At 38.2% G+C, this 25783-nt stretch overlaps 1 protein-coding gene across 2 annotated transcripts in view; it reads left to right on the plus strand.

The window, feature by feature from the left end:
* The first annotated feature begins 1967 nt into the window (after positions 1-1967).
* RNF141 (ring finger protein 141) overlaps positions 1968-25783 on the plus strand; it is a 36611-nt gene continuing 12795 nt past the window's right edge. The window contains 4 exon segments of one of the 2 annotated variants that reach the window (NM_001040566.1): positions 1968-2052; positions 11515-11706; positions 14995-15103; positions 23848-24029. In NM_001040566.1, the coding sequence (NP_001035656.1) occupies positions 11564-11706; positions 14995-15103; positions 23848-24029 (434 nt within the window). In that variant the 5' untranslated portion in view covers positions 1968-2052; positions 11515-11563. 2 annotated transcript variants of the gene reach the window in all.

Raw genomic sequence — 25783 nt, forward strand, 5'->3', positions numbered from 1 at the left:
TTTATTGCACTGACTAGAATCTCCTACTCCATATTTAATTGAAGGCAATTTTTCAGAGATATAGACCTAACTCCTGATCCAGATTAGGCTCAACTATAGGACCTTGTTTAATTAGACATTTAAAAATCATTATGTATGGTTCATTTTTAGGCTCTTCGCTTTTCTCACATTCAAATATTCATCAAATGTCCAGATGTTGAACAAGTATTGAATGCCAGGTTTTGTACTGATTGTCAAGGAGATAATCCTCAATACACTCTCCATAAGGTATAAAAAAGGAGTACACATTGCAATCAACTATATTTCAATTAAAAAAAATTTTAAGAGTACACAGGCCATGGACCTGGCCCTAATGACCTCTCACTATCTTATTTAGACAGTTTAAACAAGAAGCTCAGGGTTTGGTCAGCTTGGGTTTGAATCTGCTCTGCTCCTTACTAATAGATTGACCTTGGAAAGCTTGACTTTCTTAAGCCTGTTTCTTCAACTAAAATGAGAATATTAATAATACTTACACACCTCATAGGATTGCTGCAAGGATTAAATGAATTAATACCTTTAAAGTACTTAGAACAGGGCTTGTGCTCATGTGCTCAGTTATATCTGAGTCTTTGCTGTGGCCCTATGGAGTGTAGCCCACCAGGCTCCTCTGTCCATGGAATTTTCCAGGCAAGAATACTGGATTGGGTTGCCATTTCCTACTCCAGGGGATCTTCCCAACTCAGGGATCAAACCTGTGTCTCTTGCATCTCCTACATTGGCAAGCAGATTCTTTACCACTAGCACCACATGGCTTGGAACATAGTAAATGGTCAACAAATATTACCTATTGTTAGAGGGCAAGATTGGGCTTCCCAGATGGCGCTAGTGGTAAAGAACCCATCTGCCAATGCAGGTAGACTTAGGAGACGCGGGTTCGATCCTTGGGTTGGAAATACCCTGGAGGAGGGCATGGCAACCCATTCCAGCATTCTTGCCTGGCAACAAGCTTAAGTAGTTTAGCTGCTAAGCATAAAGATGATAGTGTGAGTCATACCTGGGTCTAAACCCTTACTCCATTATTCACGGGCTGTGTAACTTGAAGCGCACTATTTAAACAAAAGCAATGCCTAAAAAGTGCCTAGTATAGTACTTGGCACACAACAGATGCTTAATAGCCATTATCCACTAGGGACCTTCTGAAAAGCCATGATCTCGCCAACATGTGTTCAAAATAATAATAGTCATTTACTAGGGCTTACTGGTTTGAACCCTGTGCTGGTTATTTCCTGTATTTCTCTTTAATGCTTCTTATTCTAGCTAGGAAAGCACGATGGGCCCCCTTCACGTAAAAGAAATGAGATGGGCTTCCCTGGTGGCTCAGATGGTAAAGAATTCACCTGCAATACGGGAGACCTGGATTCTATCCCTGGGTTGGCAAGATCCCCTGGAGAAGGGAATGGCTACCCACTCCAGTATTCTTGCCTGGAGAATTCCATGGACACAGGAGCCTGGCGGGCTGCAGTCTATTGGGGTTGCAAAGAGTCGGACTCGACTGAGCGACTTTCACTTTCACTTGTGTAGCTATGACCAGTAGGAGATTAGAGGCCTTATAAGTAGTGACTTGGAATTCAACTTTTGACCAAATCAGGGATCGCAGTGCCTTTTGTCACCAGGTGGGCTCTCGCTAGGGAAGTGGGGCCAGAAGAGGCGGCAGTCGGCCAGGCCACACCCACTGCCGCCCCACGGAGCCTTAGACTTGAGGAAGCTGCCAGGCGAAGCCTCTGCTGCCGCCTCTAGCGCACGGCCCCCTCTGGCCTTCGCCGCCACCCTTCCCTCTCGGATGGCCCCCGAGGCCAAGGCTTCGCAGGTCCTCAGAAGAAGCCCAGCCAGCTAGTCGAAGCTCTGGAGAAGGTTGGGCACCGTCTCCAAGCAACGCGCTGGAGGCGGGACTTGTGCGTCACTGAAGTGCGACCGGGTAGTGGTCCGTGCAGCCGCCGCCGCCGCCGCCTGCGGGTCTGTGAGACTGAGGCGGTGCCGCGGCTCCCGGAAGCGCGATGCCTTGAACCTGGGGTGAGCTCTGCTGCGCTAGCCTGTTGCCGGTTCCCTTCCCAACTGCTCCTCAGCCCTCCTACAGGGAATAGGAACACCCGCCACGCCTCTACTGCAGGGCCGGGCTTCCGTGGGGGGTCAAGCCCCGCCCTGCCGCCGCAGTTTCTAGGCCTCGGCTTAGGGAGAGGAGCTGGCTTGGGAGGCCCTTCCATGGTCGCACTGTCTCTAACCCGGTGGTTTCCAGTGACAGGGCGTGGAAGTGGCTCGTCCCGTTTGGGGAGGGTGGTTCTGGGGGACCAGGAGAGGCTTTTTCTCCTCGAGCGCGGATCTGCTTTTGAATATTGCCGCCGGCGCAGTCAGTCGGCCAGCGGACGTAGCTGTTGGTTACGAGTGCAGGTGCGCTTGAGGAGGGGCGGTGGTGGGAGGGTGGCGGGTGTGTTGAGTTAACGCACTGGTGAGGCTGGAAACCTGTGCTCCCCCGTTGCAGTGGACACCCCATGTTAGAAACCCTTGCCTGGGTGATGGCTCAGAAATATCCAAGTCCGTCTACTTAATCCGGCCACCCCCTCTAAACTAGCTTAGGCTGCTCCCCTTCCGAAAGGCCTGAGCTCGTCAAACCAGCTACCGTGAGACCCGGCAAAGACCAGAAGTTTACTACTAATTGTAGTAATCATCCGTGGAAGGGAAACTTTCTGTGTCGCTTTGGAATGATTTCTTTGTTATTTTTATCGTGTTACCGTGCTAGAATGTGGGCTTACTGTTATTGTTAATATTTTATCCCCAGCCCCTTTCAGTGTACGTCTCTGTATTCTGACCCTGGCCTGTTTTCACGGTGCCGAATGATTCAGTTCTTGTCTCTGGCGTATTTATAAAGCGGCCGTGACACTTCCTGTGGTTTATCATTCTTAGATCTTCTATATGGAGTGATTCTTTTGCATCTTCCCTCGCCCATTCTTCTTGCTAAAACATGACCTCCATCCTTTCCGAATTTCATCTGGAACGTGAGGGGCCCCGGACCAACAATCCTGAATTAGCCTCCTCTGTGTTGGAAAGCATCTCCCCTCTAAGAAGCGATGCTTTCTGAATTCAGAACACAAAAAATAGTATGAATATTTCTCCTTTCCTCTGATGCTGCCTGGCTGAAGCTTCTAAATATTTTCCTCAGAATATGATTGTATGTTTCCAAAATATGTTCTTTGTCATTTGGTTTAAGTGCATTTTATATTTGGTGTGTGTTACCACCTGTGCCTTCTTAGTTCGTATTGAAACACTTGCCACACTTCCTTTCTCTTTCTCTTCTCCAAAAGGCAGAGAAGGTCCAAAGTCTAGTTAGTGCATTTTTTCCAGATATGAAATGTACTAGTAAACACCCTAGTGATACCAGAAATCCACGCTTTCAGTCTCCAAGTACTATCCTTTTGTAGTTTTTCTTTGTATAAAATTTTTGTCTGATTAAGATCTTTGAGTCTGTAACAGGCATTCCAGACTCTATAGTGTCTCTGACCAGTCTCTTTGTTTCAGTATGGTCTTTTATAACTGCTCTTAATTTCTTGTCTTGCAGGACAGCTGATAATCTGTTTATGATCTAGAGTTTGAGTATAATGAGTAATAAATAGTATCTTTAGGAACCTTAGTTTTTAGTGCTTTTAGCATCACTGATGCTAAATAACAGTGAAAATAGTTTCAACTATAAATCTCTCTTTTTTAAGTAAAGAAATTGGTACAAAATTTCACGGAGAAGAGGTTTCAGAGACGTTTTCTAAATACTTCAGTATTTGTGAACTAGTCATCTTGTTACACGTCTAGGCTTTTCATCTTTGTTTAATCCTTTTATGAATGGATATGGTTTAAATTTTCATGAAGGTTTTTTTTTTTTCCAGTTACCCATGATGTGATTTTTGTATCTTTATAAAGAATATTTGAACTACAAAAGTTCATTTTGTTAGAAAAAGAAGTGATCAAGTGTATGAGTTACCACCCACTAGGGAATGTGGCATTTTTGGAATCCTTGATATTATGAGTTTCAAAATAACAGTTATTCTTTATTTAGAAAATCCTTCAAATGTTTTTTGAAAGCACACTGTTATCCTGCTTGAAAGGACTAAATTATAGGGGTACAATAATATGAGAGCGGTCAGTTCTTTAAGTCTTGACGAGAGATTTATCTTTTGCTAAATTGTATGCCAGTGGTTCACAAATTTAGTTCCTGTTCAATACTGCTGTTTCATGATCCACAGGAAGTATTTTGCTCATACCAAATAATGAATACTTCTCAATTCACCTAAACATTAACAATAAATTTTATATTTTTTCTTCCCTGTGTTTTTTTAATGTCAGCTTCTCTCCCAACTAGTAGATGACTGAACAAGTTAACAAAAGTCAAAAAAATACTAAGTGAATAATAAAAAACCCCAAACTGTCAACAGTATTTTCTGTATCCATTGGTAAACATTTATTGTGTGCTTATGTATCTGCCAGAAAAGAGAACACAGCTGCTACCCTCAAGAAGCTCACAGAGGGGGATGGTCAAGTGACCTAACTGATGATGTGTGCTGTGATAGAAGAATGTGCCGAGTCACCAAAGAGGGACATTGAAAAACCTGTGGGGGGTGACGAGAGGGTGGCCTCAGCAGATTGTTTTGTGAACATGCATGCACCCTTGATTGTGATTTTATTGCATCTAGATTGCAGAGCCATATTTTTATTCTCAGATGGACTCAGATATTTGTCATTTTATGGTATTCAAAATGAACTGTGAATCGGGGGCCTTCTCCACTGAAGCAGGTTGAGAGGCACTGTTCCATGCTCTTTCCGTAGTCTCTAGATAGTTTTCCCTTTTAATCTGAGGAGTTAATAGTCAGGTTTCCTGATACCAAGTACAATTACAAGATGAGTTAATATGCTGCTTCACATTTTAAATTTTCTTCAAAGTTAGGACACCAATTTCAAAACAGTACAGAAACAAAATGGACCATTTTCTTTTGGGGGGGGATATTTTATAGTTATAAAATATTGGCTGTATTCCCTGTGTTGTACAGTATATCCTTGTAGCTTATCTATTTTATACACAATAGTTTGTATATTTAATCCTGTATCCCTATCTTGCCCCTCCCTCTTTCCCTCTCCCCACTGGTAACCACCAGTTTGTTGTCTATGAGTCTGTTTCTTTTATAGTCACTAGTTTTATTTTCTAGTTCTACATATACATGGTAACATACAGTATTTGTCTTTCTCTGACTAATTTCACTAAGCATAACACCCTCCAAGTCTATTCATGTTGCTGCAAATGGCAAGGTTTCATTCCTTTTCATGGCTGAGTAGTGTTCCATTGTATATCTACATACCACTTCTTTACTCATTCATCTGCTGATGGACACTTAAGTTGCTTTCATATCTTGGCAGTTGTAAATAATGCTGCTGTGAGCATAGAGGGTGTATGTACCTTTCCAAATTAGCATTTTCTTTTTTAGGGGGATATATACCCAGGAGTCAGAGAAGGCAATGGCACCCCGCTCCAGTACTCTTGCCTGGAAAATTCCCATGGATGGAGGAGCCTGGTAGGCTGCAGTCCGTGGGGTCACTAAGAGTCAGACACGACTGAGTGACTTCAGTTTCACTTTTCACTTTCATGCATTGGAGAAGGAAATGGCAACCCACTCCAGTGTTCTTGCCTGGAGAATCCCAGGGACGGGGGAGCCTAGTGGGCTGCCGTCTGTGGGGTCGCACAGAGTCGGACACGACTGAAGTGACTTGCAGCAGCAGCAGCAGCAGCATACCCAGGAGTATAATTGCTGGATCATATGGTAGTTCTTTTTTTTTTTTTTGCTAAATATATTAGCAAACGTTTATTAATCAAGGTCATATGTCTATGATTTATATATATATGCATGTATTTGTATGGAATAATTTTAATGAATTAAACTTTTATGAGTAAATATATGTGATTGCTAATGTGCCAAGAAGGAAATGGCAACCCGCTCCAGTGTTCTTGCCTGGAGAATCCCAGGGACAGAGGAGCCTGGTAGGCTGCTGTCTATGGGGTCGCACAGGGTCGGACATGACTGAAGCGATTTAGCAGCAGCAGCAGCTAATGTGTCATATCAGAATTTTCTAAATGAAATCATAAAATTTGTTGAGTAAATGTTAATTTGTTTCAAAGTGTTTTTTTTTAAACTTCATAGTTTTTTATTTTGTATTGGGGTATAGCTGATTAACAATGTTGTGGTAGTTTACAGTGAAGGGACTCAGCCATAAATACACATGTATTTTTAGTTTCTTTTATCAGTGCTTTATAGTTCTGAGAGCATATAAGTTTTTCAGCTCCTTGGTCAGGTTTAAGGTTTTTGTTTTTGGAGGGAGTAGGGCTGCAATTTTAAAACATATTTCTGTGTGCTAATCTTATATCCTACTACCTTGCTAAATTTGTTTATCAGAACTAGTGGTTTTTGTGTGGAATCTTAAGGGTTTTCTATATATAATATAATGAAATCTGCATATAATGACAATTTAACCTCTTTAATTTTACTTTCAAATTTATTTTTAATTGAAAGATAATTGCTTTACACTTTTGTGTTGGCTTCTTCCATGCATCTTCATTAATCAACCATAGGTATACATATGTCCCCTCCCTCTGGAACCTCCCTCCCACAATTCTACCTCTTAGAAGGCACCATTTTCTAATTCATTAAACAAGCAACCAGATCTCTTTATTATTTGTTTGGTGGGCATATTGATTAAATTATCATTAATGTTGTACATGAAATCTTAAGACCATATATTTCAAAAGTTTAATTTTTTTATTTGTTAAGAATTGTAGGTATAATGTAAAGTTTTCAGTCTGGTTGAGTAGAATATTTTATTGCATTTTTATTAAATCAATATAGGAATGCTAGAGAGAATTTAAGTTTTCACTTTGAGAGTGAAATACTAGGTTAGAGAACATCTTCTCCACTTCTCATTCAAGCAAGAATTTTCTCTAAAACACTAATTAGATGAACTTATTTTTGCTTAAGCACATCCACCTTTCCAATGAAAGCAGGCACACATGCTTTTAACCCTTCTAGATGATTGCCCTTAACCCTTCCAGATGATTGTGGATGATAGAAAATTCTTATAGTGACCTGAAATCAGCCTAATTTATACTGGCCATTCTGGTGTGTGTAACTAAAATAAATGTTACTTACTCTTCCATATGAAAGCTCTTCAAGAGTTTAAACAAACCTGTCATGTTGTTACTGAACCATGATTATCTGAAATAAATTGCTTTATTTCCTTCTCTAGATCTGTAACATGTTGTGTGCTTTCCCATATATGTTCAAATGATTGTGCTCTTTAAATGTGTGGCTGCTGGGAGGACTTCCCTGGTGGTCCAGTGGCTAAGACTCTGTTGCCAGTGCAGGGGGCTTGGGTTCAATCGCTGTTTTGGGGAACTAGATCCCACATGCCACAGCTGAGAGTCTTCAGGCCGCAACTAAAGATCCCACATGCCACAGTGAAAATCAAAGATCCTGAGTGCTGCAGCTGAGATCGGATGCAGTCAAGTTAATTGATTAATTAGTTAAAACAGTAAGTGTGACTGCTTCAGTTCAGTTCAGTTCAGTTCAGCCGCTCAGTTTTGTCCGACTCTTTGCGACCCCATGACACCATGACACCAGGCCTCCCTGTCCAAATTTCAGTGTGTTGGAACCATTACAGAGTATAGTGGAATTTTAGGCCCTTGCTCTGGACATCTGCTTCTAGCAAGAATTTAGGATTATTTTAGCATCTTTCTTATCCGTATTTGACTAGAACCTTCAGACCATTTATATTTTAATTACCTTTAAGCATATGTTACCTATGTGCATTTTAAAACATATTTAGGTTAGATCCTGAACAAGTTAGTCATATTTGATGTAATTTATTCAGTTTCAGAAAATAAGTATCCACTTTCAGTCTTGATCCTGGTATTCTGTGGATATTATTCATTCCTGTTTTAGTCATCTGAGGATTGAGCAGGCCTGGAGTCTTGTCTTTGTCATCAACAAAACTGGTAAACATCCCATCTCTTGGTGGCAGTCTCCCTGTCCTCTGTCTAGGTTTTAGTCACACTTGAGTTTTTTTTTTAATTACCTCAAAGTTACCATACTCCTCCCTGTGTTAGGCACTTTCTGTAGCCTCTGCCTGGACTGTCCTCCCCTTGCCAAGCTGACTGATGGCAGATCAAATGTTTGCCCAAGGACTTCTCTGACAAGGCTAGGTCAAGTCCCCGTTTTATAGGCTTTAGGCTTTCAATACCCTATACTTGTTTGGCTTAGCACTTTGGTGAAAGTGAAAGTTGCTCAGTCTGTCCGACTCTTGGCGACCCCATGAACTATACAGTCCGTGAAATTCTCCGGGCCAGAATACTGGAGTGGTGATTCCCTTCTCCAGGGGATCTTCCCAACCCAGAGATCAAACCAGGTCTCCCACATTGTAGGCAGATTCTTTACCAGCTGAACCACAAGAGAAGCCCAAGAATACTGGAGTGGGTAGCCTACGCCTTCTCCAGGGGATCTTCCTGACCCAGAAATCGAACCAGGGTCTCCTGCATTGTAGGCAGATTCTTTACCAACTGAGCCAGGAGGGAAGCCCTATCATTTTGTAGTTATGTATTCATTATGCAATTGCTGTCTCTTCCCCATTGTATCTGATGCTCCATGACGGCAAGAACCACATTTCTTGCACTGACTTTTGAAACCCCAGAACATGGCACAGTGCAGGGGGTATGGTGCTTATTGAATTTAATTTTTCAAAGGCTGTGTAACAGTGGCTCCCTAGCACTGGTGTACGACCTTTGGCTCCTGATGATGTTTTCACACGTTTGGATTAGAACAAGAAAAATAAGGACAGTAGTGTTAGTGTATGTCAGTGTAAAATTACTGCCTTCTTGGGAAGGGCTTTTATTCTAGTATTATTAATATATCCTTCTAGTTCTTAGGTTGTAAGTTCTTAAGTTTTTTGTTACAGTTTAGGGATTTTTTTTTTGTTTATTGTTGGACACTGTCGAAACAAATGTGCAGCACCATGGGGCTTTGAGACTTGACTAGTCTATGAAATCCAGGAGTCACTAATGTTGAGTACTCTTGAGATCTCCTCTAGGCCAAAATCTTTGTTTCTGTTTGAATACAGTTGTTATGAATGCACTTGGCTATATTTAAAATATGTAATTTTGCCTTCAGAGATTTTTTTTTTAGTGCCTTGGATCTTCCTCAACAACTTCCTTTCATTTATCTCTGTAATACATACTTATCATTGCCAAGTAGGCTCAGATTCAAAACAGTAATTGTCGAGTTTATCTTTTTAGAACAGTTGTACTTTTCCTATATTTAAAGTGACTAAAAGAATAAGCCTCAAATATAATAGATTTGGATACCTAAAGATAAAATTTGCATATTTATGGTTACTGAGAACTCTTACTGTAAATGATTTTATGTTTTAAAGTTAGATAATATTTTAGTTTTAACTTTTTTAATTAAATGTTAAAGCAGATTTCCTGACAAAACTTTTGCTATAAATTGTTACTATTTTACCTGCTTTATATGCTATGAGTATTAATTCAGGTGAGGTAAAATGATACTCTTTGATGGGTAAGTAAAATGGAATTTCTTGGAGGAGGGGGAACTAGATTTTTTTTTATTCTAATGCTTTTTTCTCTTTCCAACTTTATTTTTTTAAAAACTCTTATTTGCTTTGTGACTTTGTTACTTTAACCTCTCTGTGCTTTTTCCTTAACTATCTTGTTTCTTCATCTGTAAAATGGTTATTACAAAGATTTAAATGACTAAATTTATGAATACATGTAAAGTGCCTAGAAGATTGTAACACAAGAGAAGTGGTCAACAAATATTAGTTGATTTTCCTGTTATTAGTAGTGGTATATATATTGAATCGGATTTCTTTATTCAGTTATATAACATATCAGTATAGATAAATACTAAAAGTTTATCTTTGTGTTTTACCCAAAGGAAAGAAAACTATCTAGAATAAACATATCCAACTCTTCTCTAGCCATGATACATAGAATCTTTAAAGATTTAAATGATGACTAAATAAATTTTTGTGATCAAATTTTAAGCCAATTCAGTAACTTATTGATCTCCATTGATAGTAGGTTATTAGTGATCTAGCCTTTTAACTAAAATATCACCTTTATATTTAGAAAACAAGTTACATAAATTCTAAGTTTAAAATACCTAGAGGAGTTAAAAAGCAAAAGCACTATCTTTTTTTTCCTAAGCAGAAAATGTAAGAGAGTTCAGTTAGCTGAAAAATCTGTTAAATTTACATATATTTTACAATTAGAATTAACTTGCACATTTATAAATATAGTAATTCTACAATAAAAATTTTAGCTGATCTATTATATCATGATTATACATCATAGAATATTATAGTGTTTAAGAATATAACCTTGGAAGGAAAGTTATGACCAACCTAGACAGCATATTAAAAAGCAGAGACGTTACTTTGCCAACAAAGGTTTGTCTAGTCAAGGCTATGGTTTTTCCAGTAGTCATATATGGATGTGAGAGTTGGACTGTGAAGAAGGCTGAGCGCCAAAGAATTGATGCTTTTGAACTGTGGTGTTGGAGAACTTTTGAGAGTCCCTTGGACTGCAAGGAGATCCAGTCAGTCCATCCTAAAAGAGATCAGTCCTGATCCTGAAACTGAAACTCCAATACTTTGGCCACGTGATGCAAAAAACTGACTCATTTGAAAAGACCCTGGTGCTGGGAAAAATTGAAGGTGGGAGGAGAAGGGGATGACAGAGGATGAGATGGTTGGATGGCATCACCGACTCAATGGACGTGAGTTTGGGTAAACTCTCGGAGTTGGTGATGGACAAGGAGGCCTGGCGTGCCTCAGTCCATGGGGTCACAGAGTCGGACACGACTGAGCAACTAAACTGAACTGAACTGAACTGAAGAATATAAGCACAAGAGTCTAAAACACATGAGTTTAAAGTTCACTTCAACCATTTACCAACTGTTTAACTTTAGATAAGTCACTCAATTCTATTTCCTCATCTGTCAACTAGGGCTATAATAATGCCCACTTCTTAGGGTTATTGGAAAAAATAGATGAGATAGTATAAGAAAGCCCTTAGTTTGAAGCCTGAGATGTGGTGAGCAGTCAGGAAATGTTTTTAGGAAAATTATATGAGGTAAATAAGCTTCCCATTAAATACAGTCAATTAAATGCCTGTGTGTGTGTAATGGTTGCCAAGTAGGCAAAATTATAGAAATGCACCCTCCCAATAAGATAAATGAATCCTGTTTTCTTATTTATATGATCTTTAGAAAAATAAAACTGTAAATCTTTATAGTTGTTTAAATTCCACCTTAGGTTCATGCAAGTTTATTGAGATCTCACTTAAAAGTATTCTTGTTTTTATTTTCTTGAAGGGATGGGTATATTGCCATTTTTATATTGCACATAAAAGTAACTTTTATGTATATTTGACAGAAACTATGTGAAGCAACACTCTTTGGATTTCATAAGACATCATCTCATCATGGGACAGCAAATTTCGGATCAGACACAGTTGGTTCTTAACAAGTTACCAGAAAAAGTAGCAAAACATGTCATGTTGGTTCGAGAAAGTGGCTCCTTAACTTATGAAGAATTTCTTGGAAGAGTAGCAGAACTTAATGATGTGTAAGACTTGCTCTTTTTCATTTTATTTTTTCTCCCTAACATATGCTCCAATGTTGTGACTGTCTGGGAAATAACCAGAAGTGTTGATTGGTAAGACAATGTTTTCAGCAGCAGTGGGTAGCAAGTATTTATTGAATACCTTAAGACTTTCTATGTGACTATTTCAAAATATGTCATATTTTGAAATGGACTAAACGAATGGAAAGAACTTAAAATTGAATTTTGATCGTAGGCATATAAATTGACCTTTGTTTGAAAGCACTGAAGAAGGTGCATAACAGAAGAGAATATACCAGTTAGTCACCTAGAGAAAGGCACCTCGGATAGTCAAAGGGCACTTCAGGTTTCTGACAATCAACCAGTTCATCTAGATAATAAATCTGTGTTTGTCCACTGAACCATTCTGCCAGATACACGCCTATATGGTAGTAATTCGTTTTTCATCACTGAAGAATAAGATGTTTTGTTTATAAATATTTTCTAATTAGCTATCATCTTTAAATCTCTGGTCATCTTTTAATCTTTGATGGACTTCCCTGTTAGCTCAGTTGGTAAAAGAATCCACCTGCATGCAGGAGACCCTGGTTCAATTCCTGGGTCGGGAAGATCCCCTGGAGAAGGGATAGGCTACCCACTCCAGTTTTCTTGGGGCTTCCCTTGTGGCTCAGCTGGTAAAGAATCTGCCTGCAATGCGGGAGACCTGGGTTCAATCGCTGGGTTGGGAAGATCCCCTGGAGAAAGGTAAGGCTACCCACTCCAGTATTCTGGCCTAGAGAATTCCATGAACTGTATATTCCATGGGGTCACAAAGAGTTGGACACAACTGAACAACTTTCACTTTCTTTAAATCTCTACTTAATTCTTGAATTGATTTCTAAGATGGAATATAAACTTCTCTGCCTCCTTAAAGAGCACACCTAATAGAACTTAGCCTTCTCTTTGTGAATTATTCTTTATTAAATCAATTTTTATAGTGATCTGTATGCTGCTGCTGCTGCTAAGTCACTTCAGTCATGTCCAACCCTCAGTGACCCCATGGACCGCAGCCTTCCAGGCTCCTCCGTCCATGGGATTTTCCATGCAAGAGTACTGGAGTGGGGTGCAGTGATCTGTATAGAAGATATTAAAATACACAGGGCTCTTTGTCCCTGAAAGACCCCAGATTGTTATACTTTTAAAATACTCCATTTTTTTGTGTGTATTCTCCCTAGTGACAGGAGAGCAGATGTCACTTCTATTAAGTCTTCCTCTAGCAGCACTTATATCTGACTCTTTATATATGTATCTTCTATCTCCCTGAGGGTATAGTTATAACTTATTGGCATTGCCTTTTAAACCTTTTAAAGGTTCTCTCTTTAGTCTATTCAACTTAGCTAACATTCGCTGAACACAGAGTATGTGCAGGGCACTCTGCTGACAGATGTTTTAACTGAGGCCTAAAGTAATTACTGATTTCCCTAAATCAACCAGCTTTCCCTAAATCTAAAGTTCTTCCCGCTATCCCACATTACCTCTCCTTAAACCTGGAAAAGGCCAAACAAAATCATCTAGCGGTTTGGGACCATTTAGTATATATCAATTTATATTATAGTCACCATTGACAGTTCAGGGTAAAATACATGAATGTACTCCTTAAGTTTTGTTACAGCTATATCTTTTATGGACATGACTGGAGCATCCTGTCATCAGCCAGTCATGAAGAATAAAGCATTCTTAACTCTTAAAAGTTATATTAGAAGAGCATTTCTTTTAAAAACATTGGATTTCACTCATTAAAAACAAGCCAAAAAAAAAGAACCCTGTATGGATATAGGGATGGATCCTGTATGTAAATGCATAGAAGATGAACTGGAAGGATACACATTGGGTCTCTGGGGAGCTGATGGACATGTGGGCAGATAAGGGGGATTTTACACTGTATTTGTTTATTGTCTGATCTTTTATAATAAAAATGTAGTCATGGTTTTTAAAACTCCAGCATTTTATTTTGTTCTTTTTGTTGTTGTTCTTTTTTTTTAAGATCATACAAATGGTAGCATTTGAGGCATTACTTTTGAGAACACATTCCTAGAAAATAAAATTGGATTGTGAATTTAATAGTATCATAAAAGTGAAATACTTTTTTGTAAAGTTTATTGTTTCAACTTTCTAACCAGTAATCAATGACATTTGCCATCCCTTAAAGTCTTAGAACTTATGTACAAAAAAATCTAGTCTGTCCTTTGAAATTTTGTTTTTTGGTTTAAAGACACTGGATAAAGTGTGTCCCATGAAAGCATCCACAAGCTAAGCTTACTGTGTAATACAGAGACGGTGGTATAGTGTGTCTCCCTTTTATTTATTTAGCACAGAATGTTTCTGACTATATTTGCTTCTTAAAACCAATTCCCTTGGACCAGAGTTGGACATTTCACAAATGCAGTGCTGTCTGAGAGTTATATAGTTAAGCTTACATAAAAGAAGCATGACTTGATAGCTAGAAAATGGAACTGACAACGGGCAGTACTAGTTTAACTGGCTGACTTTGTTACCTAGGGCTAGTTGCTTAATTTTCAATGGCCTCAATTTATCTAGCTGAAAGTTACTTACTTCTGAATGTGATATCCCCACTGGTGTTCAGAGAGAAATGTGAGTAATTATTTAAAAAGTAAAAAAGGAGCTGCAATACTTAATTATGTCTTTGAACTGATTTAAATTGACACATGCACAATATTGAGTTATCCTAAAAAGTGTTATATTCTTATGTTAGTATTCTCTTTCTTTGTAAATTAGAATGACTCTGCTAGGGGAAGAGAGTGAAGTTCTATGTCTCAAAATCATTTGCTTTATCCAGTTTAGAATTATCTCTAAAAATATGTGTTGTTCCTCAACCAAGAGCAAGATTTTTTCACATTTTATATATATCTGAGGTGGTAGTCAAAACTGGGATAAATGAAACCAGCTAAATTTTTTCTTGAAGTACCTGATTCTTTGTACACATTTTTTCCTAAATGTTTTTATTAGAAATTTAAAGACCATTGAGATATAGATCTGAAAAAAAATAGATTTATAAACATCATTCCACTATGCTGTCCACTTTGGAAATTAAATTGTATGTGTATAGTCAAAACATTTTCTATCCCTGTATTTTAAGAATCTAACTATTAGAATCACCGTTACTGTTACTTGCCTTTCTGTGTTTTCTTCACATTTCCTCCTCTGCCTTAAACTTTCTTGAATCTGGGCTCACAGCTCCATTATTTTATATGACTTTTCATAAAATTAATGAATGTGTTTGCCTCTTTTCAGAACTGCTAAAGTGGCTTCTGGCCAGGAAAAACATCTTCTCTTTGAGGTACAACCTGGGTCTGATTCCTCTGCCTTTTGGAAAGTGGTTGTACGAGTGGTCTGTACCAAGGTAAGAGTGATAGAAACTTCCAGCTCTGAGCTTAAACTGTTTTGGTGGTTAGAACCGTATTTATTAGTATACTATAATATAGCAGAAATAAATATTTATAATTTGGTTTTTATTAATATTTATTTGTAAAACTATGTAAAATGATTTTGATGGCTCTTCCAGGTTAACTAAATTTCACTGGTTATATAATTGCCATATGTCAGAAATTTTTATACCGAAGGAAGGCAGTAAGTAGTAAACTCTGATCTTTATCGTGTACCTCTCTTTTTGGATTTTAACTGACTGTGGAATCCTAAAGTGACACCCTACATAGCTCTAAAATGACTTCTTAAAAATTAAAGTATCTTATGAGATCATTTATTTTAAAAAACATTAGGTTTTATTTGTTAAATGATAATTTATAAAATCCATTAGAAAGAGTTGGTTTTTTGGTTTGGTTGGGGGGGTTAAAAGTAATTTTTAGTTTTACAATGGATTGTGGGTTTGGGTGGTTTTTTTTTTAAGTTATTTTTAGTTAATTAAGGGATTTTCACCATCAATTAAGAGACACACTGTGTCTCTTAACTCATCTTTAAATTTAAGATAAATGAGTATATCAACTGTGTGAAAAACTGTGATGGCAGCAGTCATAGAGTATCAGGAAGCCTTATCCACTAATGGGTAGATTAGAATAGGTGGTTCTTAACCTTTTTGAGGCCAGTGAACTTTTGGTGAAGATGAAGGAACGAATATTATTAAGCTTCCTCCTATCCCAGCTGCTGCTCTAAAATACAATAAAATCATCCATATTCCTAGAAACAATAAGTTGGGCAATCATGAATGTCCTTAATTCAACTCCTGATCAATCTATAAAGAATTCCTATAGAAAGAATCTCCTATAAAGGAGATTTTTTTTCTTTTGTATCGTGGATCCTGGATGTTACCCAAATAATATGCCACATTTCCCCAATAGGTTTATTGCCTCTACTAAGCTGTAAGTGTAGTAGGATTGATTCTGTTTAGTTGATCAAATTTGAAGGTCTAATCTATTTAAGTAATAAAAGAACTTTTAAGAGGATTAGATTAGCAAAGACCAAGATCTTAATTCCACACTTGACTGAAATTGAATGGCACCTGTTCAAGTTTACAGTTGGTTTAGAGAAAATACACAGTATCATTAATACCATTCAACTGGGTCTATCCACACTGAACATTTGCTTATTGATTTCTTTTAAGTCCAGATTTTAAAAAGGACTATAATAGCTGCGCTGAGTCGGACAGACTGAGCGACTTCACTTTCACTTTTCACTTTCATGCATTGGAGAAGGAAATGGCAACCCACTCCGGTGTTCTTGCCTGGAAAATCCCAGGGAGGGGGGAGCCTGGTGGACTGCCATCTATGGGGTCGCACAGAGTCTGACACGACTGAAGTGACTTAGCAATAGCAATAGCAATAATAGCTGCCAGAGAACCATCATTCAAAAATTTTTTACATTATTCATCATAAGTAGATAATATGATACTAGTTTGGGTAGCAGTGTAACTTTATATAGTATATAATATGTTACAAATTGTTGAGGAATTTTAAACAGAAAAGTGATCTGATGAGAACTGTTGCTTTAGAAAGGTTATTCTCATGGCATCATCACAAATTAGAATTAGGAGGGAAGTCTGAAGTTGCAGGTACTAATCACAGAATCTAAAGTAATCTAGGTGAGAAGAAAGAGAATACATGCTGAAAGAATGTATTATTTCTGCACCTTTAGAAATAACAGAATGCATGCTGAAAGAACTTGATCCACAGTCACATTTTATTGTTTATAGTTTGACTCCTGGGCTCAAAAATTATATACCAACCACATATTTTTCCATTTTGTGTTTGTTTTGGGGGTTATATTAAATTCATTAGGGGTTTTTTTACAGTGCTGTAAATATGCATACTCCCCAAAAGAACTTTGGGAATCTGCAACCTTTGACTTTACAAAGAAATACGGTAAAGAAGAAATGAAGAACTGGGCTTAAAACATGTAAAGTCTATTCAAATTAAGTATCTCCCATATTCCCATTGTCTGTGAATTTACACTGCACATAATCTTTCAGGACTATTTGAAAGTCTACTTCAGAGGATACATGGGTAAATTTATAAAAACTAGTGACAAAGGTCATTTCTGAAAAAATATACATTCTTTTTCCTTTTCTTGCTCTCTCTTCCACAGTAACCATCCAGCTGATCTTTTTGGTTTTACCTCTACTATGTTTTACTTGAGTTTATTTGTAAGAAAGAGTTCACGCTCTCCAGGAGACTGTAACTAATACTTAGGCCCCTCTTTCTTCTCATCTAGATTACTTTAGATTCTGTGATTAGTCTCTGCACCTTCAGACTCCTCTCCTAATTCTAATTTGTGATGCTATGAGAATAGCCTTTCTAAAGCAGAACTCTCATCAGATCACTTTTCTGTTTAAAGTTCCTCAACAATTCCTCCTTGGCTTCAAAATAGTCCCAACTCAGGCTTCCCTGGTGATCCAGTGGTTAAGAATCTGCCTGCCAAAGCAGGGGACACAGGTTTGCTCCCTGATTCCAGAAGATCCCACATGCCTCGGAGCAACTAAGCCTGTGCACCACGACTTGTGAGCCAGCGCTCTGGAGCCCTACAGCTGCAACTACTGAGCCCTTGCACCACAACTGCTGAAGCCCGTGTGCCCTAGAGCTGGTGCTCTGCGACAAGAGAAGCCGCCGCAGAGAGAAGCCTGTGCACCACAGCAAACAGCAGCCCCCACTCGCTGCAACTAGAGAAAGCTTGTGCACAGCAGTGAAGACCCAGCGATTTAAATAAATGTTAAAAAAAATAATCCCAACTCATTCACCTGGCATTTGAGGCCTTCTGCAGTATGGCTCCAAACTGTCTATTCTGTTTTATCATTATCCCCTTTTGAAGTCTACAGTCTCACCGGGTTTAACTAATTTAAGGCTGTAAAGTGAAAGTGAAGTCGCTCAGTCACGTCCGACTCTTTGCGACCCCGTGGACAGTAGCCTGCACCAGACTCCTCCATCCATGGGATTTTCTAGGCAAGAGTACTGGAGTGGGTTGCCATTTCCTTCTCCAGGGAATCTTCCCGACCCAGGGATCGAACCCAGGTCTCCTGCATTGTAGACAGACGCTTTACTGTCTGAACCACCAGGGAAGTCCTTAAGGCTGTACAGCTGTAACTTTTCCATCTCAATGCCTCTGCTCATTGAGTTCCCTCATATAGAATGTTCATTCCTCTGTCATTTAAATTGCCATCAGCTACAAATCACAGAAAACCCCTCTTCCACCAGTTTAAACAAAAAAAAATAATGTTTAAATGGAATATTTTGTGGAAATAATATTAGAAAATTAATGAGCTAATTAAAATTATGGTCTAAGGTGGCTGTTTAGAAGCTTCATGAATTATATTATTTTCATCTGTCTTGTTAGATCAAAACCTTGGAGTCATCTTGACTTCTCTTTTTCTTATACCCACCCCACGGTCAGTGCATAAGGAATCCTGTTAGGTTGCTCTTCAAAAATATATTCAGAATGTGACCAACTCTTACCATTGTTGCTACTGTCACCTTATTCCTCACAACCGTCGTTTCTCACTGGGATTATTCCAGTTGCTTTCTAACTCATCTCCTTGCTTCTCTGCCCTTGTCCCCATTCTATGTAGTCTCAGATCAACAACCAATCTATTCCACTCATAATCTGAAGTGAAATTAGGTCTTAATATTCCTTGGCTCAAAACCCTCCAGTGACTTGCCATGTACTTGAGATAAGACCCAAAGGCATTACTGTGATCAGCCAAGTCCTGTACATTTGGCCCCACCTCAGTCCCGAACCTCATCTTCTACCAGTCTTCCCTCTCTCATTTCGTTCCAGCCTCCCTGGGCTCCTTGCTGGACCCTGTGCTTCTTGCCAGGTTCACTTCTTTTTTTTTCTAATTAATTAATTTTTTTATTGAAGGATAATTGCTTTTCAGAATTTTTTTGTTTTCTGTCAAACCTCAACATGAATCAGCCAGCCATAGGTATCCATATATCCCCTCCCTTTTGAACCAGAGCCCCTGTTAGAGTTTCTTAGCCATACAGCAAATTCCCATTGGCTATCTATTTTACATATGGTGATGTAAGTTTCCATGTTACTCTTCCCATGCATCTCACCCTCTTCTCCCCTCACTCCATGTCCATAAGTCCATTCTCTTTGTCTGTGTCTCCTTTGCTGCTCTGTAAATAAATTCTTCAGTAACATTTTTCTAGATTCTGTATATATGCGTTAGAGTACGGTATTTATCTTTCTCTTTCTGACTTACTTCACTCTGTATAATACGTTCTAGGTTCATCCACCTCATTAGAACTGACTCAAAGGCATTACTTTTATGGCTGAGTAATATTCCATTGTGTATATGTACCACAATTTTTTTATCCATTCATCTGTTGATGGACATCTAGGTTGCTTCCATGTTCTAGCTATTGTAAATAGTGCTGCAGTGAACAATGGGATACATGTGTCTTTTTCAATTTTGGTTTCCTCAGGGTATATGCCTAGGAGTGGGATTGCTGAGTCATATGGTGGTTTTATTCCTAGTTTTTTAAGGAATCTCCATACCATCTTCCATAGTGGCTGTATCAGTTTACATTCCCACAAACAGTGCAAGAGCATTCCCTTTTCTCCGTACCCTCTCCAGCATTTATTGTTTGTAGACTTTCTGATGATGGCCATTCTGACCGGTGTGAGGTGATATCTCATTGTAGTTTTGATTTGCATTTCTCTAATAATGAGCGATGCTGAGGATCTTTTCGTGTGTTTGTTAGCACATGTATGTATGTGTTCTTTGGAGAAATGTCTGATTAGGTCTTTTTCCCACTTTTTGATTGGGTTGTTTGTTTTTCTGGTATTGAGTTGTATGAGAGCTGCTTGTATATTTTGGGAATTAATCCTTTGTCAATTGTTTGATTTGCTATTATTTTCTCCCATTCTGAGGGTTGTTTTTTCACCTTGCTTATAGTTTCCTTTGCTGTGCAAAAGCTTTTAAGTTTATTCAGGTCCCACGTGTTTACTTTTTTTAAAATTTTCATTACTCTAGGAGATGGGTCATAGGGGATCTTGCTTTGATTTATGTCATCAAGTGTTCTGCCTGTGTTTTCCTCAAAGAGTTTTATAGTTTCTGGTCTTACATTTAGGTCTTTAATCCATTTTGAGTTTATATTTGTTTATGGTGTTAGGAAATCTTCTAATTTCATTCTTTTACATGTAGCTGTCCAGTTTCCCCAACACCATTTATTGAAGAGACTGCTTTTGCCCCATTGTATATTCTTGCCTCCTTTGTCAAAAGTAAGGTACCCATAGGTGCATGGGTTTATTTCTGGGCTTTCTATCTTGTTCCATTGGTCTGTATTTCTGTTTTTGTGCCAGTACCATATTGTCTTGAACAAGACAAGGGTGTCCACTTTCACCATTGTTATTCAACATAGTTCTGGAAGTCCTAGCTACAGCAATCAGAGAAGAAAAAGAAATAAAAGGAACCCAGATTGGAAAAGAAGAAGCAAAGCTCTCACTGTTTGCAGATGACCTGATACTGTACATAGAAAACTCTAAAGATAGTATCAGAAAATTACTAGAGCTAATCAGTGAATTTAGCAAAGTTGCAGGATACAAAATCAATACACAGAAATCACTTGCATTTCTATATACTAACAATGAAAAATCAGAAAGATAAATTATGGAATCAATCCCATTTACCATTGCAACAAAAGAATTAAATATCTAGGAATAAACTTACCTAAGGAAACAAAAGAACTGTACACAGAAAATTAAAAGACACTAATGAAAGAAATCAAAGATGACAAAACAGGTGGAGAAATATTCCATGTTCCTGGGTAGGAAGAATCAATATTTTGAAAATGACTATACTACCAAAGGCAGCCTACAGATTCAGTGTGATCCCTATCAAATTACCAATGACATTTTTCACAGAACTAGAACAAAAAATTTCACAATTCATATGGAAACACAAAAGACCCCAAATAGCCAAAGCAATCTTGAGAAAGAAGAATGGAGCTGGAGGAATCAACTTTCCTGACTTCAGATGATACTACAAAGCTACAGTCATCAAGACATTATGGTACTGGCCGGGTTCACATCTGCCTTTGCACTTCCTATTCTCTTAGCCTGGAGTGCTCTTTCCCCAGATACCCACATGACTCATTCTTGGACCGCTTTAGTTCCTAAATGGTACCTCTGTGAGGCCTTCCCTGCAACCTTTCAGCATTTTCTCTCCTCCGTTTAATATTCTTCATAAGACTTATTTCCATCTTATGTATATTTTGTCTCTCCAACCTCTAGAGGAATCTTCGTGAGGGCAGGGATTTTTATCTGGTTTTTATACACGTGTCACTAGTGCTAGAGCAGTAGTACCTATATAGTACCTGTAACATCCACATAGTGGACACTTGGTAAACATTTGTTTTGTAAGTCCTATGATTATAATAATTATAGTTTGTAGTGAATATAACAAAAAAGTAGACTCATGGATGTAAAGAAACTGTTGGTTGCCAGTGGGGAGAGGAAAAGAGGAGGGGCTATATAAGGCTAGGGGATTAACAAGACTAACTATAAGGTGTAAAATAAGCTATGAGGATATATTGTACAATACAGGGAATATAAATAGTTTTATAATAACTATAAATGGAGTATAACCTTTAAAATTATGAATTTTTAAATTGTATACCTATAATTATACATCAACTATACTTCAGTTTAAAAATTGCAGTTTGATAAACTTTGCTATTAAATACTACATTTATGTGAATTATTCCCTAATTTCTAATGAACTGTGCATTTCCAAAGGAAGACTGGCTCAGTTTCCTCAGCTCTGAAAGTCTTTTTTTGTTCAGTTCAGTCGCTCAGTCGTGTCTGACTCTTTGCGACCCCATGAATTGCAGCACGCCAGGCCTCCCTGTCCATCACCAACTCCTGGAGTTCACTCAGACTCACGTCCATCAAGTCAGTGATGCCATCCAGCCATCTCATCCTCTGTCGTCCCCTTCTCCTCCTGCCCCCAATCCCTCCCAGCATCAGAGTCTTTTCCAATGAGTCAACTCTTCGAATGAGGTAGCCAAAGTACTGGAGTTTCAGCTTCAGCATCATTCCCTCCAAAGAAATCCCAGGGCTGATCTCCTTCAGAATGGACTGGTTGGATCTCCTTGCAGTCCAAGGGACTCTCAAGAGTCTTCTCCCCACCTAAATTCCAATCACCTGTAATTCTATTTGTTCTCTACCCATGTATAATCTATTACAAAGAATCTTACACATTTGCATCTCCAGATAGATTCTTAACCTTCCCCAAACTGAATCAATTTTCTATTAGAAATGGTTCTTCCATTTTCACAATATGGAGTCTGATTCATACTTGACTCTCAACTTTTTTCTTTTACTGTCTTCTCAACTAATAATAAATGCTAATTACAACTGTTATTCTGCAAAATATTGAAATGTTGCTGTAACATGTTTTTTAATATAATCAAACCACTTCACTTTCTCATGTCCCCAGTTCCAGCAATACTTTAAAAAACTTTCATTTACAATTTTAAGGTCTACTCTATATCTCTCCCTCTATTCTTCATTTCTTTCTAAATGCTTTCTGATTTTTTTTGTTCCATATACTTTGATATGCACTTAATAGGTTTCATACTTCAATTGCATTTAATAGTTCCCACTGTCTTCTGTGGTATCTCCTGTGTTGACAGGAAGTCTTTCACATCTCTATAATCTGTCTCTGATTATTTAAAGTTCTTTATCCGAGAATATGATGCCCTCAATCCTGGCTTTGCTCATTTGAAGAGAGAATGTATGCCATACTACATACTTCCCAAGACAGATGAAAACAATATTGTCTCTTCTTACCTATTATCTCACACTTGCCCCCAATACCTCCTCACATTAAGAATGTAAGCTAGGGGCTTTGTTGGTGGCTCAGTGGTAAAAAATCTGCCTGCCAGTGCAGGAGACATGGGTTTGATCACTGATCTGGGACAGTCCCACGTGCTGCAAAGCATCTAAGCTGTTGCACCACAACTACTGAGCCTCTTCTCTAGAGCCCGGAAGCTGCAGCTACTGAAGCCTGCACACCCTAGAGCCCACGCTCTGCAACTCAAGAGTAGCCCCTGCTCGCCACAAGTAGAGAAAAGCCCATGCAGCAATGAAGACCCAGCACAGCCAAAAATAAAATAAATAAATAAATATTTTAAAAAGAATATAAGCTAGACATAAAGCGGTTACCTAGCAATTAAAAATAGATTTTATTATAGTTTTCTTGCTTCAGTTTGTAAGTGTTGGTATATAATAAAACTTAAGATATTCAAGAAACTAATCTCTTTCAGTTATAGTAGAATGGCAAGTGGTTGTTGGATTCAAATAAACCTTTAAGAAATTCTTTAAATAAATTAAAAGGATTTATCTCTAAAATTCATTTTTTAAGTCTGGGAAAATTGCCTGACCTCCACTACTAAATAAGTTGATGCCTAATCAACCCTACAGGTTATTTTGACTATCACATGAGAAAATATTGTGTGTTTTGAACCCTGCAAACATAGAGGAAGTGACATTATTCATTTGCTCAGGCTATTGCTCTCTTTTTAGGTAATTTGCAATCTTTGTTTCCTAGGTGACTAAATAATTGTTCCCCTTTTGGGAAAAAATCAGTCAAAGATTATCAACTTTTTTTTTTCATTTTCTTTGTATTTTTAGATTAACAAAAGCAGTGGCATTGTGGAAGCATCACGGATCATGAATTTGTACCAGTTTATCCAGCTTTATAAAGACATCACAAGTCAAGCAGCAGGAGTATTAGCACAGAGCTCCACCTCTGAAGACGCTGATGAAAACTCAGCATCTGTAACATCTTGTCAGGCTAGTCTTTGGATGGGAAGGTATGCAGTGCATAAATGCCATGTTTCTCTTCTTTTCCAACATGCAAACTACTGAATATCACAGTAATATTTTTGCTAATGGTCTCTGTGACTTCTTAAATCACATTACTTTTTGTCTCAGATGGTATTATATCCCAGATCTGCTTCTGGACTATTCTGTGTTTCAGGACATTGTTAGAGTGCCACATTAAAGAAAAACTAAAGTGATTCACATGTTTCTGTCAACCCAGTTTCCATGAATCTACTCAACCCGCTTGCATTTAATGACAAGGTATATAGTTAATACCCTCTTGTAATACTCATTTAGGATCTTAGACAATCAAAGCCCTTCAAGGAATTAGGTCCAAGAATCTGGTAAAACCATTCCAGTTTTTCTTAAAGGTATCTGACTAATTGGAGCATTACTGTTGTAAATATTGGCTCCAGGACTTGGCAGTCCATTCTGGAATGGACAAGTAGTTGGTGCACATATTGCATGTACTGAGTTACCAGAAGGAAGTGAGGTCAGCCAGCATTTTCTGTGATGGTGCTTGTTTACTCAGGCCTAATATATTATTGTTCTATCTAGACTTTCTTTTCCTTCTCCATAATGCTTTTGGCATGTGAATGCACCCACCTGTTGCCATTTGACAGCCATGACCATAATTTAAATTTGTGAATGCCTCACTGGAAAAAGGCTTACGTGGGTCTAGACATGTTGACATCCTGTCTTATTGTCAAACAGGGTAGACAGCACAAATCAGTATTGACAGTATCTTTTACCTTAAAGTTAAGAATATGCTTAACAAGAACTTCATTTTTATTGCTCCATTTGCAATTGCATTTTCCGATCCATTCTTAACCAGCTGGTTTCCAAATACTATGTTGTAGTAAAATTGTATTTTAAATTATTCTTTCCTGTTTGTCTTTAATAGGATTATTTGGTTTTCTAGGCTTGGGCAGTACAAGTGTTACTGATGAAATGCCAAATGAGTTTGAGTATTATAGGTAGCATTTAGGCTTATCTTTCCTGTATTTTGTTAAGTTAAATGCCAAATGAGTTTGAGTATTATAGGTAGCATTTAGGCTTATCTTTCCTGTATTTTGTTAAGTTAATCTTTCAAAGACAGACATCTGATTTTCTGTTTTTCATTCCTTTCCCTCTTCAAAATGGTGATTTTTTTTAAGTATTTTAAAAGTTGAAAATAGCATTTAATAGTAAATAGTATTTACTAGTCTCTGTGGTAGAAAATGAAAGTAATACTTTTTTCGTATTGCAGTCATCTTAATGAGGAAGGTAAGAGTGTTATCCCTTTTCATGTGCCCTCTAGACTGGGAAACTCAATGCGTAATTGGTAGGTTAGGGCTGCTGCTTGCCTTTGTATATTTTGGGTTTTTGTTTTTTTTTATACCCTGATATACTTAGTTCATAGAAAAATAGAGTTTTCAGATTGAGTGGGATCTTGGGAGGTATTTATTTGATTCAGTCTTATATCTGCTACCTATTTCTAGTAGTATTTTATATTTACTAAATACTTACAGAGTGTTAGGCATTGTGAGGAGTGCTTTACATGTATAAACTCATTGTGCTCTGTGCTTAATCACTCCAGTCGTGTCCAACTCTTTGTGACCCCATGGACTGTAGCCTGCCAGGCTGCTGTTTCCATGGGAATTCTCCAGCACAAATACTGGAGTGAGTTGTCATGCCCTTCTCCAGGGGATCTTCCCAAACCAGGGATCGAACCCAGGTCTCCTGCATTGCAGGTGGATTCTTT

This window comes from Bos taurus, chromosome 15, assembly GCF_002263795.3.
Source record: "Bos taurus isolate L1 Dominette 01449 registration number 42190680 breed Hereford chromosome 15, ARS-UCD2.0, whole genome shotgun sequence".
Taxonomy (NCBI): domain Eukaryota; kingdom Metazoa; phylum Chordata; class Mammalia; order Artiodactyla; family Bovidae; genus Bos; species Bos taurus.